The following is a 16,770-nucleotide window of genomic DNA, read 5'->3' on the forward strand; positions in this document are numbered from 1 at the left end:
TGAAGCTGCAACAGCACAATAGTTCACTAAATGAGCTGGAGAGACCAGTAATCAGGGCTGAAACAATTGCATTGATTATCACTAGAATGGCTAGAGTTAGTCCACTTTGACGTATACCTATATCGGCTTCGATAGTCCAACTGGCCTGAAGGATTTTATCTAGCAGGTGCTTTTGTTCAGTAAATAGGGCCATTACCTTATCAGTACCCTGGTAATGGCCTCAACGCATCTCACAGTTGCACAATAGACTTAGACTTCGACTTCGACTTAGACTGACTTTGTTGTCATTTTCAATGCACAGGGTGTATAAAGAACGAAATTTCGTTGCATACGGCTCAGGATAATGTTTGAAGTTCCAATGTTGTGAGTAAAATAAAAGTCTGATGGCAAGTAGGAAAAAGCTGTTTCGGAACCAGGTGGGCCTGCACCGGATGCTGCAGAACCTCTTTCCAGAGGGCAGCAGGGAGAACAGTCCATGGTGGGGGTGTGAGGGGTCACTGATGATGTTTCGGCCTCAGGACACGCATCCTGCATCGATGGTTGACCTGACACTTCGCCCTTTTGCCTGAGCTGGGTGTGGAAGGTTGTTGCCGAAGCAGTTTCTCCTTGTGTGCCTTCTTCTCACTCACATGAGAGTTACCGAACTCTTTTGCAAGCTCAACCAGGAAGTCCACCCGTCTCTCCTGCACCCCAATGCATGCCTGATAAAGCACATGTGCATTCAGTGCTGCCATGTCAATCATGTTTGCCAGGTTTGCTGACCAGCTGTCACATAGTGATGGAACCTTGGTCACCCCCCGCAAGATTATGACTGAAATAAATGCCATTAGTTCTTGTGAACTAAATAGGTGAAGCAGTCACCTATTTATCCTCCACAGCACAAAAGGCTGCATGCAAATTTGCATGTGCAAAGTCTCCCAGATTTCTTTTGCTTACACTTTTTGCATGATTTTTTTGAGGTGGATCAACACAATTAATTTGGTTAGTTTATTTCTAAACTGTCATGTTATACCCTCTTAGCTTTATTTCAAAGAGAAACATTACTAATTTCTTTTAGAAAAACCTTTGCATATTTTTTGAAACAGATTCTATGTTTTGCAAACTCTATGTACATTTGGCAAAATGACCTGGATAATGCAGCACAACATCATGGATCAGCTGCAAAAGGTCACATCTCTCCAAAAACACTTCATGTATGCTTCAAAAATAAACTGAAGAGCACTACCTACAGGAGACCTGATCTCCTGCAGGTATCATAGATACCCACCCCCAACATGGACTATTCACATTCCTACCTTCTGGCCTGACGGTCAACGACCACATTTACAATTGAAGAAGGGATGCTAATTTGAGCCATCAGAGTCGTCAGGGTGGACTCCGGCCTTTTGGCCCTGCTGAGCCGATATGGGAAGGACTCGAAAACTGTATCATCCTAGTGATGATTATGAGGAAGTATTGAAATAATCAACTAATTGAGTAATCGATTAATCATTTACTGGAGTGTGCAGACTCTTGAAAAAGGGCAATTTGCTGAAATAAAAACACACTGAGACCAATAATTAAGCCAAAGCTGTATGAAAATGTATACATTTTGAATTTAAGAAAAAATATCTTTTGTCTGTAAATATGTTCTACAGGAAAAAAAATCTCAATTCTTCCAAAGAATTATGAACAGATCAGCTCTGCATTGACACCAAGTCAAGCAGAAATGGCTGAGCTTTTCAAATGTTGATGTCAGGCATTCGCTAAAAGAACGCTACATTGTTGCATTCACTAAACACGCAACAAAATGCGTATTTTCCTATTTAGAAAAGTAATTGAATCATTGATTTATTTTCATCTTTTAATGTGTTTCTATTGCATAAATATGAAGAATGTGCCATTTTTAAAAAAATCTCATTAATTAACTTAGATGATTGATAGTTGCAGCCCTATGGAAAATATTTTAGGAAAAAAGACTCTGGTTACTCTTATCATAGAAGAGTGGAGAAAAAAAATCATTTTTCCCCCTGAAGCACAGCCTGCAGGTTTAATAACAGACCAAAACAAGTGGGAATAGAACGTGTGATATTTGAAATGAGAAAGAGCCCGAGTGACTTGCATAAAACTGTTCTGCTTGAACCACTGTACAATATAACAGAGGACAGTAACACCTCCTCTGAATTTATTCCGGCTCTCTTTCATGTTTCACTACTCAAAGACTAAAAACTTTGTGGTGTTTTTTTTTTTTCTCCAGTGGAGACTCGCACGCTGCCCCGCTCCAGCTCCATGGCTGCAGGTCTGGAAAGGAACGGCAGAACTCGAGTCCAGGCCGTCTTCTCCCACGCCGCCGGAGACAACAGCACGCTGCTGAGCTTCGCCGAGGGCGACATCATCACCCTGCTGGTGCCCGAGGCGCGAGACGGCTGGCACTACGGCGAGAACGAGAAGACGAGGATGTGAGCGTAGTTTGGGATTGAAGATGTGATGTTTCTGTTTCTATTCTATGGTTCTGAAATTGAAGAAGGAATGAATGTTTGTTGACCTGCTGTCTCTTCTCCACCAGGCGGGGCTGGTTTCCCTTCTCCTACACCCGGCTGGTCTCCGAGAGCAACGGCGACACCATGAGGCAGCTTCGAGTTCACAAGTACGTGAAGTTTATTGTGTTTCCGTTTTGTTAGACTCTATGGTATTTGTAAATTCCAGATGTTTGAACAACTCCCAGTTCCATTCTTACAGATGTGCTCTCTCCACTAACTGGCCCAGATGGGATACAGGAGCAACATGGTTCCAGTTTTTTAACTTTCCTTGCTCTCTTGTGTCTCCAGCCTCCACCATGGGAAAAGCAGCAGCACAGGGAACCTTCTGGAGAGAGAGGACATGCCTCTGCCCGGCCCCGATTACGGCACTCACACACGAATGTCTGCACAAAGCACCGCCACGCTGCACAGGCAACAGCGTCCCTACAGCGTCGCCGTGCCAGGCTTCCCGCAGGTACAGATGCCGCAGAACGTCCGCACATAAACCCACAAAACACGAGCTGAGCCGTCACAAAGATCCCGCACTGCAAAAACACAACATCTTACCAAATATTTTTGGTCTCTTGTTTAAAGTGCAAACATCTTATTAGACCTAACATAAGATAAAACAGACTTACAAGAAACATTTCAGCAAGCTTGTTTAAGTCAATCATTTCTTAATATTGATGGAAAAAGTACTAGATCTTATGATAGTTTTTGAGGGAAATTACTTTTTCATCAATATTAAGAAATGATTGACTTAAATCTAGTACTTTTTCCATCAATATTAAGAAATTATTGACAAGCTGCTATATGTGGCTGAAAGGTTGCTTCTAAGTTAGTTTTGTGTAAATTCAAGCATGCTACGATATTTGCACTGGAAACTAGACTAAAAATAATTAGTAAGAACAATGATGTGCAGCGCTAGCTTACATTGCTGCAGGAATGAGCTGTGCCTGGTGGCAGGGATCAAGAGCAGGATGTGACGCAGCGCAGAAAGAGAAAATTCAGAGAAAACACCTGTGAGAAGGATAAGAATTCATCATAAGGCAGGAAGAGTCTTATGAAACAGTGAACCCCCTCTGCATCAGCCCAGATCCCCTCCTACGCCTCACCTAGAACATAACATGTGGGCGACTCTTAATTGCACTGCAGTCATGTAACAACTTAAGCTGCTCTTTCTGCCTCGCCGCCGCCGTGGATCGTCATTTAGTCGCCGTCTATTCAAAAAAATCTCTGCTTCTCAAACTCTTTCACTTATCAGTGAAAGAGTTGAAACTTACCTGTGAGTTGATGACTCATCTCACAATTCTGGGTTTGTGTGCTTATTTATTTATTATATTTTGTCTTTCATAGATTTTAATTCTTCTATTTTTACGCTGAATTGTAACAAAAGCAATGCCAGTCTTGATGTGGAGCTCATTGACTTGTAGAAGTTTTCACACGGCTTGAACTTTTTAAGATTTTATCATGCAACAATCACAAACCTTATTAAGATGGATCAACACAGAGTTATGCATTATTGTGAAAGAGCAAGGAAAATTATATGTAGTTTTCTAATTCTTTGATAAACAAGCCTAAAAATTGCAATGTATTCATCCCCTTTTACATTGCTACCCATAAATAAAAATGTGTGTGGTTTAGACGGGTTGGTGAGAAAAGCGTTGAAGTTAAAAACACGTTCAGTTTCTAAAACATTCCCCCAAGCTGTGAACATCTCAGAGCTTTATTCAGTTCTTAATCTGAAAATTGAAAGACTATATAACACAACAGACAACTAAGGCACATGTGTCCATGTTGTAACATGAAATATTTACACAGAAGGGAAGATTTACTCCAGTTAAAAGCTGGTTTTCTACTTTTAAAATCAGTTTATATGGAGAGATGCTAGCTTGTGCGATGGAGTCATACTTCTGAGAATCTTTGCTGCCACCTGCTGACTGTTGTGATTATTGCAGCAGTCCTCTAGCTTTCACAAGTAAATGCACATCATTGCAGAATAAAGTGTAACTAATTTTTTCTCTCCTTTTTGTCTGCAGCAGGGAGTTGAAGAGTACGAGCCCCGCTTCCCCACCAGGTAAGAACCGCTCAGGTTCTTCTTTAAGTTTGATGCAGGAATCCTTTTCAGTCAGTGGGAGGGGAACCAAAGAGTATTAGCTCTCCATACATGGCTGAGGGAACTGGGACAGTTGGTGCAGCACACTTTTGATTTGGTTTCATTTTTTAGTTTTTCTGTGTTTCCATCCTTTTCTGTCAACATTTGTTTGCTATGAAACCATAAATGAGGAGATCTTGTCATGTTAACTGTCTATTACAGGCTGTCCACTCATCCTTAAATTCATTTTAAAAAGAGCAAGTTAGCCTTTAATGTGTTAATTACAGGTCTTAAATTTTGTCTAAGACTATTAAATCTTGTATATTCCGTGTATTTAGTTTGAGTCGCACTCAAACATCTTCATTGCATTCTCTGACTGCGGTTTAAGCTACTGCAAGCTAGCTGCTAACATACCTTTCTGGTTAGCCAGCTAATTTATCATGGAAAAGTGCTAATTTGTTGCCAGTTGGATCAACAAATTTCATACATTTCTGTGAAGATACAGGTCTGAAACTTGAGTTGGTTAAATATGCAGACATCCTGTATCACACCGAGGTCTGGATCGATGCTCTGATCTGATTGGCTGCAGGTTGGTACGTCTTGTTTACTGTTAGAAAGAATGATCTAATTCATTTCAAATCACATGGAAATTGGGCTGCTTGGACAGGGTTTAATGCACTTTTCTTAATAATAGGAGATATTTAACCTTTTCATTTTAGATGTGTAAATACAGCTGTGCTTCTGTGGGTCTAACCAGATGCTTGAGTAAATTTCTGTGGTCTGAGGTTTCACTTAGATATGCATAATAGGGGTTTGTGACTATTCTGAAGTGTCGCCAAATTACCTTAAACAGTCTACTCCTCCTGAAGTTATATAGCAGATTATGTCGATTATAGTGTTTAGTTTGCAAAATCGAACTCCATGTTCTTTGGGAATTAGTTGCGGTGGAGAAGTAAGTTAAGTTTCCTCCGCATTTGACCTGAAAAAATAAAAAAGGGATCTTTTATTAAAAACTTGTGCAACTTTCAACTCAAATTTGCCTTTTGAAAACATGTTGTACAAGAACGTCTCTCCTTTCAAAATAAGAGCTTCTTTTACGTGACGATTGATACATTTTCAATAAAGATAAAAAAAATGTAGGCATGACCAGCTATAGAAGTTTAATAGTTTGAAGTCTTCAGGTGTGTTCGATGTGTGTTTATTGTTTCTGTCGAAGTTCATTTCACCGTCTTTGGTTCATTAAGTTTCTGAACCCATTCGCATCCTGACCCCTCATCGCCTCACCGCCGCCTCGCTGCTTTTCTTGCTTTATTTTCTGACTCCACTCACCCCGAACGTCCTGCTGCAGCTCTTTGCCTCAGTAAATGTTCAGGCTCAAGTCAGGACAGACTCGCAGATTTCAGTCTTGTGTGTGTCCTGCTGGTTTTGCTGCTGCTGTTTCGTTCCCAGTCAGCCCACCTGGAATCCTCTTCCTCTTTCTGTCCACAGTTCCTCAGAGGTCAAATTGATTTCCACAGTGTGAGACGATGCGATAGGACAGGCTCCTTCCTCTCCCCCCCCTCTTTTCCTGCCTCCTGCTTGCGGCAATAAACTCCTCTCGAGTCCGAGGAAGAGACGCGGGTGTGTCCGTCACCCTCCTTTCATCTCTCCCTCCGTCGCCATCCCCCGAGTCGTCTGTCTGACCTCACGACCAAACCAGAACAGACGTTGTGCCGTAAATATTTCCAATCCACGTGACGGACATTCTCTCTGAGGAAAATGGGCTTTTTTTTCTCGCCTTTCACGCATGTACATGTACTTTTGTATAACTGAGGGGATGAAACTTCCCCGCCCTATTTCCACTAATGTCAGTGCTCTCCATCGGAATGACGGCGTGAAGGAAAGAAAGCGGTTGATCCCAAAGAGGATTTTCATACTGTAAAAACATGATAGTTTTTAATTTTACTGGATTTTTCAGTATTGAATTATTTCTGCCTTTTCATGCTGTGAAGTTTTGTATTCCTCTGACACGAGAGGTCCTGTAAATGTTTTAACCAAGAAAACTGAATGTTTACTGTACATACAAAAAGTGCTTGTCACGCAGTATCTTATCTGTTCATGGAAGAAAAAAAAAAAACGCACTTTATGAAACTAATAATCTCTGTTTGTGACTTTGTGTATGAAAACAACCTGGAACCGTCTCGGTATCGGTCTGTGAACTTGGACGCTGTGCTCCAACACACTCAAACACAGGTGCTTCTGTCCATGCTGTGCTGCTAGAGTCCTGCTGAGGCGTTTCTCTGCTTCATCATCAAGTAATCTGAACAATAAGCAGCGACGATGACCTCTTTTTATTTTTTTATTTAATTCATTTTTTTTTGCATTTTCTGTAGTCAAAAAAAAAAAACAGTACAGATGTTTGGACCGCGTTCTCACATCTACACATACTGGAGGCGGAAGTTAGGAAGTTCCCATTCACAAGGCGACGCGTAATCTAGATTAAATGAACATAAATTGTCATGCTAACACTTTAAATGACTCTCTTTGTGTCACCTGCGGATGAGGTGATTTAGTTCCCATCATTCCTGCTTCATTAACCAACAAGCATGACTTTTAAATCGCAACATGCTGCCGTCATTCCAGCACATTTAAAGATTTCCATATCATTGGCCACTGGTTGGGAAACTGGTTGGGCGTCAAACTCATTTCAAAAACATTGACGTTCTCAAAGAACCTGTTGTGCCAGAATGTATTAATAAAACTCATTAACAAACTGTTAAATTAGTAATAAATAGCTGCGACTGCATACCTTCTAATATTAAATGACATTGAACATCTTTTCATTGATCAGTAGCTCCAGGATTTTATGACTTTTCTTTCTTGTTTTTTTTTTTGCAATCTAATTCTGTTTCGTGGAGCTAACTTGGAAATGATTGCAAGAATTTCTGCAATATTTAACATGGTAAATGTGACGCGTCTCCACATCATCACTGATTTGCCAAGTGTAGTAAAAACACACCTACAGATGGGAGTTGGCATCACTTTAAGCCAATTATTTTTACTTTTCTTTTTTTTTTCCCAGGAAGTTTGTAATAAACTCACAATTATGGATTAGCGGCAAAAAGAAAAATGCTGGAATCTGTTGACTTTGTGTGAATTTCCACAATCACAAAAAACTGGAGGGACTGATTGATGTAATTTGGCAGCATACAGATAAAAACGGCCTTGATTGATAAAATAATATTTAAGCATACGACGGTTATCTTCAAGGTTCTGTTCATGCGACTCTCTGGACCGCAAAAAACACATATTGTAGAAAATCGTTCCACCTCTAGACTCAGATTTACTGTCCTATTCATATCTGGTGATCCATGTAATACAGTTTTAAAATCAATTTAAAAATCCTCATGGATTATTCAGTGATTCTTTGTGGATGCTTTCCATTGTAGAGAAACAGTTTTAATGTGTTTTGTTTGGATTTTACATGATTAACCAACACAAGAAAGTACATCACTAAATGAATGAAGTGGCAGAAAACTGTAACGTGAATTAAATTTAGAAATAATATTTTCCACAATAATTCTTTACTTTGTCTTGGTCAGTCATTTACAATCTCAATTAAATAAATTGAAATGTGGGTTTAATGCTACACAATGTGAAAGGTTCAATACTTTTGAACTCTAATGTCACAATTGATGAGCAGAAATTATTTATATGACTTTTAATTTATAGAAAACATCAGACAACAACTCTAGACGTGCAGAGATTTTACAGCCATATTTAGAAAAACTTAAATTAGAAAGAAATGTACAAAACTAAACATGTTTTTGTTTTTGCATATTTATACATGGCGCCTATACTGTGGATTATATAACTTAATGGAAACTTTTAAATGTAACATTGTCAAAGAAATATGCAGGACATTTGGATTCTAATGGATCCACAGAAACTGGGAGGTCAAATCAGTGAACACAGCGACTGAAAACTGAGTTACATTTGCCTGGAAAGCCGTTTGATTTCCTGTGTTTATCCTTCATGTTCTGCTTTAACTCTGACTAAAACCTCAGCGAGTCAAACGGCGTCACATTTTAAGACGAGTGTCGTCTGTTCGGACTGGTTTTGTTTTTCTGTGTCGGCGCAGTTAGTCCCCGTCTCACTGGCTGTCCCTTCTGGTGTTTACTAGAAACTGCTGACTTCTGAAATTTATGAAGGTTTTAACATTTGTAGAGGGATGAAGATGGCGAAATTAAAAGGTTACTTCTCTGAAAAAAAAAAAAGACATCGCTTGAGATGCTTAAATATTTTTCAAGCAAGTGAAACATTAATTTGGATCTGCATCAGATCTTGGTTCAGATTTTTATTATTATTTTACTATTATTTTTTTGCACAGTGCAGTAGAAGCTTCGTCCCGGATGTTCTCCCTCAACTTTGCCAACCTGCTTTCTGCCGTTTCTTGATCTGTTCTGATGCGTTTAGACCAAGTCGAGAGTAGATGACGGGAAGCTGCCAGTTTTTTTTCTTTCTCCACTAAAATAATCAAAGCTACGACTGCAGATTGCACGGCACTCGTGTGTGTCCACCGACTGAGGGGTCCAGGTGCAAAAGAATGAAAACATTTTGTACAGAGGATTTCTGAAATATGCATGCGTTGAGGCAGCAAGAAGTATAAAGATTGATGACCTCAAATGTTTGAATTTCTACTATACAAAAATTATCAAATAAATTTCTTCATATGGACATTCCTCTTGCTTCTGGTCCTTATTCACCCCCCACCCCTCAAAACAACTTTCTACCATAACAGCTGGCTCAAATGTTTAGTTTCTACCCTGCAGAACTTTATTTTTCCAGCCTTCTGCTGCACTTCAGTAATAATTTCATTCACTGGTGTTCATCCTCAAACGCATTAACCAGTGCATTGAGACCAGCCATGCCCCCCTGCAGCCGTGTTGCATGTTCAGCGTGTGTGTGTGTGCTAACATTTGCATCCTGCGCACCCTGGCCTGCCAGCCGCCCACCGGCCTGCTCCTCCTGCTGCTCGCTAAGGTACCGCTCAGCTGTGTGTCGGTGTTGGTGTGTGGGTTTGTCCTAATCATTGGATGATATTTCATCAGTTGGTGAAAATTCCTATCAAATGTGTAGAATACTACTGTCAGTGTGTAAGCTTAGTTTTTCCACAAGTTACCACAAGAATCCAGTTAAATCGCTATGTGTCTCTGAATCACAGAGGATATTTAAGAATTCATTTTCTAAACCCAGATAAGTAAAATACAGGGTGGGCCATAAGTTTACATACATAGAAAAAATAAACATTTTATATTAGATGACCGTTTTTATTTTTGTGAGACTCCGTGTAATCGTCTCGGACCACTTCGTGGTTGATCTGCAACATTTCAAGTTTTCTGAAACTTGCAAATAAGTTTTGCCACAGTGTCGTGTGTGTGTGTGCGTGTGTGTGTGTGTGTGATGCTCTTTCCATGTTTTCTGTTAAAGTTTCGTGCAACCATGAGACTGCTTCCTGATCCAGCCATTTCAATTCTTTGCTTTTTTGTCAAATGCATCTTCTTGGGTATCTGATAAATAAAAGAAATATACATTTTACATTTTCCTATGTATGGAAACTTATGGCCCACCCTGTATAATACTTCCTGTCAGATTTTGTAGCCTTGATATTAACTGGTAAAGGTACTTTGATTAAACCAGCGCAGAAGTATATTAAACCAACATCTCATAAAACATGGAGAATATATAAACTTGATTTTAGCTTCTTCTTTTCCCTCCCATTTGCCACATTGAGTTGTGCATTCAATATCTTCAGCTATCCATATTGAAATTTGAATTATTCACTGTAAAGCCACAGCTGCACATGCTCACTCATGTCTTAGGGCTTAATGGATTGATGTTACCTAAACAATTTACCAAGCAAGCAAAACTTATTTTTTACAAATAAAAAATAAGTCCTGAGACCCAGCAATACATTTTTGTCCTCTGTGGAGGACATAGGTTTTTTTGTTCATAACTCTGAAACCATACATGCCACTGTGTTAAATCCTGTTGGTCCTTAGAGAGGACATCCTGGGCCTCAAAATGTGTTCATATTTGCCACAAGAGAGTCCCGATGTCCTCTCCAAAGGACATACTGTAATAAATAAATAATAGCATGTTTTGAAACTTTTTCAATTGTAGTGATGTTTTTTCACTCCAAAGAGTCATGTAGTGAAAAAAAAAAAAAAATTCAAAAACTTTTTTTTTTCTGGGTCTCAGGAGGATAATAATAAAATATATATAATCTATATATATTTTATTAAATTACTACATGGATAGATAGATAAATTGCTGTATGTATATTATGAGCTGCAGGTTTAAAAATATATTCATGGGCAATTTAATTAACCAAAATATATAAAAAACTAAAGTAAATCAATGTTAAAATTGTACTCCAAGTTTATATTCTGTAAGATCCCCCAATATATTGTCTGATTATTATTATTTTTTTAATGTTTTTAAAACTGTATCATTTGCAGAAAATTTCAGAATCATATAATTAGTGTCTGGTTGAACAGAAAGTCTAACATTCCATGTTAAAACGATAGTTTCTGTTGGTTTGAAGGTATAATGTTTTCTTTGGGTTTTAGTGACTGAACAGGAGGAGACAAACGGGGCTGTGTTGTGTTGTGAGGCTTTGCATTAACAGAAGATAAATGCAAACAGTGTTAAACTTGCAATAAATTCTCAAAAAAACAACAACCCTGATTCTCCTTTGAGTTTGACACTTGAGGACTGTTTTTGCTTGCAGCATGCGGCCCGGTTACGCCCGATTTTGAGCGACCAAATAACTCCTCGTAAGTGAAAGTAAAATTTGGATCTTCTGCGCCCCTTTTTTTTTTCTACACCACCTTTCCTGTTTGTCTTTCTATCACATTGATTTTTTTTTTTTTTTTTTGAGTTGTGCTGTGGCTTTGGGTTTATTTCCATCACTGCTTGTTTGTTTGCTCTTTGTTTCTGTGATGTAAACGCTGGCTTTACGAGCTGATTATGGGTTGCAGCGCTTGTCCTGGAAATGCGTGGTGTTGTTACAGCAGCATGCTCGGCCTTTTCTGTATTGTTGTTTCTGCATGACTCATCAGAGCAGTTTTATTTATCCCTGCGGTGTTTTTATGAAAGCAGATGCTCCAGCTCTTTTGTAGTCTTTCATGTGTTTTACATTATTTTAGGCAGCTGATGTTTGTTCCTTTTCTCTCTCTCTCTCTCTGCGCCCAGGAGAGATCCGCCCAGCAAGCCGACTGTGGAGGCTCCAGTTAAACCCCTGCTTCCTGATGAAGGTGAAGCTGAGGAGGAGCATCTTGATGAAGCTCACTACGACTCCTTGGAAACCTCCATGGCCACAGAGAGCCCCTGAGCTGCAGCACAATTATTTGACTTCTCAATGAAGTGCTCAAAAAAAAGATTACATTAGCAGGAAAAACAGAGATGATATGATGTAAACAGTCGATGTTCATTTGATGTTTGATGATGCAGTCAAACTTTTGACTCCTGTTTGTTGATACTTTAGGTAAAAATGGACACAAAGAATTTTTTGTAGTTGGACAAAAATGTGAGCTTCTTATATACTTATTTTAGATGTAGTCAATTATTTAGAACAGAAAAAAGGCTTTAAGGCCATTTTCAAGGTGTTTTACCTTTTTTCCCTTGCGTTATTACTGCCTTCACCCAGAGCAACAGCGCCATCTGTTGTTGCTGCTGCAGCACTGCCACTTCCTGAACCACTAAGACGATAAAAGTCTGTTTAACACGGTTAAGTGAGTAAAACTTCTTCAGTTCAGCAAATGCAAACCCTTATGTTTAGATATTTATGGCCGATTTCTGATCTCTGGTTTCTGAAAGTTCTGACCGGATAATTAGCAACGTTCAAATGATTTGTTTCCAGTCTTTCTGCCCGAACGGACATTTCTTTTTTTACTGTTGAAACCAGATTTTTACAGCAACTATTTATAAAAAAAAAAAAAAGAAAGAAAAAGACACTTCACACTGTTTTTTTTTTTTGTGTTGTTTTTTCTCTAATTTTCTGGTATTAGGCCTACATCAGAGTAAAACTATGAAGGGTTTCATTCTTCCTGCAAACACATCTCGTGGAATAAAAGGTAATTGACCCAGTTATGCAGTTATGACTTTGGTATTGTTCAACATTCTCTGCTGGGACCGGGTCTGGACCTGCTGCTGTCTCAGCTGAGACTGTGGAGTGTTTCCCATCGTCTTGGTTAAAATGCATTGATGTCCCTTGAGAAGATGTGGTTCTGAAAGCACCATAAGTTGCTCTAAAAATACTCTCTAGATTTTTATGCATCAGGGCTTTTGCCAAGGAAACTGATTCAACCGCATCCTCAACCTATAAAGAACCTTAACGCTTCTGGACGAGGTTAGGGTCAGTCTTCTTTTTTCATGGTAAAATGTATGAATGTAATTTTGTTCTTTGGAGCAAAACAATCTTTTGTTGTTCTGTCAGCTGTTATCGGATGAGCAGGACAGGCTCGCTCACTGACATTCCTTCAGATTTACTTTTAACGGTACCATAATATTCTCTATTCTCTTCTACTCTTTTTATCAGAAACTTTTTTTATAAGAAGCTTAACTATTTTCTTTCACTTCTCAGCTTAAACTAGACCAACTCATCGCACAGTGACTTGTTGATACATCCTACTAAACTTCCTTTTTGTACTCTGGATATTTGATATTTTTTTAATGCAATTATGAACGAATTTGAACAACCAAAGGTTAACAAAACAGATTATTATGGGTCTAAATTGTCTCCAAGAAAAACGGTTTGGAATCATTTTTTTCCCCCACATAAAGATATTCCAAACTTTTTTGTTTTTATTTTTTTAAAAAGCTGTACAATCTGAATTGATATTCAAGTTGACTTTCAAAATAATGTAAAGCTTCATTTTATTTTATTTTTTATGTCAGTTGTGGTCTGTGTTCAGCTTTACTGAAATTGGTAATTAAAAATAAAAATGTACTTAAACTGCCTTGCTGTCAGCGACATAAACAACTGGTGAGGCTTTTTTTTTTGTTTGTAATCCATGATGTAAAACATATTTAATAATAAAAAATTAGCAGAGAGCAGATGAGGAAAACAAATACTAGAATATTGCAGTTTTTGATTGGTTTCACAGTTAGTCTTCAAATAATGTCATTTTGGATTGGTGTTGAATTGTTTTTGGGGTTTTTTAGTACTGAAAATGTACCTATATAAATGTGTTGGACAGTATTGACCCTAATCAGCCCCCGTGTGTCAGTATGTTGCTCTGTATTTAAATTAGAAAAATATGTGACCTCTACTGGTTGAACGTGTCGTGCCAAATGGTGTCATATTTGCTGCCATTGAATTGTTTGGTTAGAATAAATTTGCAAACCTGGGCTAATATACAGCATATATTATATATAAAAATTGATCTTTACCTGTTACCAAAATCATATGTTCTTATCCCAAATCCTAAAAAGCAAAATCAAGATAAGAATGTTTTTTTTTTTGCCATTGAAAGCTAAAAAAACCAACCACAAACTGACATGAAGCTTTATTAAATGTTTTCCATTCGAGTTCGTTTCTCATGGCTACAGGTGCTGCTGCTGCATGTGCAGAAATCGAGGAGGTTAATGTGGCTTGTGACGGGAAAAGCTTAAGAATCCACCATGAAAACACTTTTTCTGCAAGTTGCTAGAAGAATGGCAAATATTTCAAATTAATCATTAAACTAACTGAATGAGTGAAGAGTAAAAAAATTAACATTTTAAATCGGCCACTGAAAGTATTACTTTAGTATAGCAAAAGATGGAAACCCTTTAAGTCGTACTAAATATGTGACTTGTGCATTATATATATATATATAATATCAAATATTCCTAAATACATTTGTATTTGAAAGTCAAGTGGACTTTCAGATGATTATTAAAATAAAGTGTATTTGACTCCACATCATACTTAAATGTCAGCTTCATCTAAAAGAAGTTAATAAAATATGAATGATACTCGGATGTTTAGGTTATTTTTTTTAGAGAACTCAGATGCTGCCAGTTCATTTTTACCTTTTTTTGATTTTAAAATAATCACACTGATAAATACGTCTATTTTAAACTCTGCACACACAACTGCTCATTGTCAAAGCCTCTGTGTAAATGATGGCTACTGCAGAGTAAATGGTAGTTTTGCAAATATTTGTGAATCAATTGTAAACGCAATGTCTGTTTTCCTATTTAATATATAAGAATAAATGAAATCAACACAGTTTGTTGTGTTTTGTTTTCTTTTTAAAATAATGACACCAAAAGTAAGAAATTATATACGCCTTTATTTTTTTTTTACTGCTGCCATCAACAGAACATCTTGCTTAAATTTTAGTGCGTTTATGTTTGAGGGTTTGAAGGGGGAAAAAATTTACCTTAAGCTAAAATGCAGAAGCAGCGATAACTCAGTGATTTTCAGTCCATCTCATTACTGTGGAGGAACTTTGATTTGCTCGTTCTTCGCCGCGTTGCTTCTGCCCATTAAAGTTTGCAGATCTGCTGATCTGCAAACTGAGAGCAGGGCAGGGCCAGGGCATTTTATTCAGCTGGAGATCTGCGCTTTGACTAGACCATTGCATACTATTCACACAGTTTCTCACATCTGACTCTAGAATAATGACACACAGAGGCTTTAACGGTGGAAAGCTCATCTGGCTTTAAAAACAAGCCCAAATGATTTGCCTTTCACCTCTGTGCTGAGCGCATTTTGTGCATATTTTGCGTTTTTGAACATTGCATCATTTGCGCTTTGGTCTTTCTTTTTTTTTTTTAACCCCTCCAGGGGGTCTTTTTTGTGGGCTCTAGAGTCCCTTTTTACAAAAGTAGGCTGACAGGAAAGGGGGAAGGAGAGGAGGGAAGACATGCGGTAAACGTCGCCGGGTCCGGGAGTCGAACCCACGACAGCCGCGTCGAGGACTTGAGGCCTCCAAATGTGGGTCGCACCAACCCCTACGCCACCACGGCACGCCCCGCTTTGGTCTTTCTAAACGTGCTTGAAAAACTCCAGGGAATCACAGATTCGTCTTTACTCAAATAACACTTGTGAAAAAGTCAACAAAAGCCTTAAGCTGTGTAAACCAGAGTTTATTTATATCTAATAGAAAGTACAGAAAGTCATGATTTGAACAGGTCAGAGTGGGGGGGGCACATCTTACAGACTGTATCCCAATCCTTCTCCTGCACATTTCTACAATCGGTTCAGACCAAAGCTGCCGTCTTGCTCCTTACCTCGGTCTTTGCTTTGGGGTAAAAACACCAAGTTGTACTTAACCCTGAAACACAACACAACATGTCTTTGGCAACAATAAACATAGAGATATTCCTTTATTTCGTCCGTTCCCCTGCCTCTCTAGCTCATCGATACTCAAAAGTATTTTTCTCTCAATACAAAAATATTACAGCCATCGAGATGTTTCTATGCTAAAGTGTTAGAGAATATTAAAGCCCCTGAAGGCAAACACATAGAAGACACTACATGTTGGTTTAAAAGCAGAAACCTGCATTTTAATGGCTCTGAGAACACACCGGGGTCTCTTCTCTTTGTTTGTTTTTTTAGATTGAACACAAAAATCACAGCATTGTCGCACTTCATGATCAGCTGAGACAATAAATCAGACTAAACTGTTGCAATCCTTGAGTCCAACCCGAAAACAGTATGGCTCGGGTTTTAAATGTGGAAAGTTTCAACAGTTCCGCTAATCCCAGAGTCAGAAGACAAAACTGTAGCCAACGATCAGCAGGTTACAGTAATAATAAAGTACTTTCTTTGTCACTCCTACAAACCAGTGACCAAGCGCAAACACTGGATGTTTAAAACAGAGCGTCAACTGTGAATATTTAATTAATTGCAGGAACATCAATCTCTCTCTCCACTGTGTTTCAGCCTTTATTGCAGAAGTTTAACCCAGTTAGACTCTGTGATTATTCAGTCAATGGACCAGCACTGTCTGCTATAGAAAATAATACGTCATTTAAACCATTATTAAAATCCAGGAAAAAAAACTTTAAACCTTTGCAAAAAAAGTGGATGGATGCATTTTCTTCTAGGTGATGTCGAGTTTTGTGGACATAGTTACCAATCTGCTGGCAAGAGAAAATATTACAGATGCTTTTATAGTGTCACTATGTTTCTGAAATGCA

At 38.5% G+C, this 16,770-nt stretch overlaps 1 protein-coding gene across 8 annotated transcripts in view; it reads left to right on the forward strand.

The window, feature by feature from the left end:
- The window catches only part of LOC102220610 (brain-specific angiogenesis inhibitor 1-associated protein 2), a 61,619-nt gene extending 46,775 nt beyond the window's left edge, over positions 1–14,844 (forward strand). For 4 of the 8 annotated variants that reach the window (XM_023341071.1, XM_023341073.1, XM_023341074.1 and 1 more), the window contains 5 exons: positions 2,237–2,438; positions 2,546–2,626; positions 2,808–2,973; positions 4,538–4,575; positions 11,830–14,844. In XM_023341071.1, coding sequence (XP_023196839.1) covers positions 2,237–2,438; positions 2,546–2,626; positions 2,808–2,973; positions 4,538–4,575; positions 11,830–11,968 — 626 coding nt within the window. In that variant the 3' untranslated portion in view covers positions 11,969–14,844. Of the gene's footprint in view, positions 1–2,236; positions 2,439–2,545; positions 2,627–2,807; positions 2,974–4,537; positions 4,576–6,081; positions 9,312–11,365; positions 11,412–11,829 lie in introns of those variants that run through there. The other 4 variants (XM_023341078.1, XM_023341072.1, XM_023341077.1 and 1 more) reach the window with 4 other exon arrangements.
- Positions 14,845–16,770: the final 1,926 nt, after the last annotated feature.

Source organism: Xiphophorus maculatus, chromosome 10, assembly GCF_002775205.1.
Source record: "Xiphophorus maculatus strain JP 163 A chromosome 10, X_maculatus-5.0-male, whole genome shotgun sequence".
Classification (NCBI taxonomy): domain Eukaryota; kingdom Metazoa; phylum Chordata; class Actinopteri; order Cyprinodontiformes; family Poeciliidae; genus Xiphophorus; species Xiphophorus maculatus.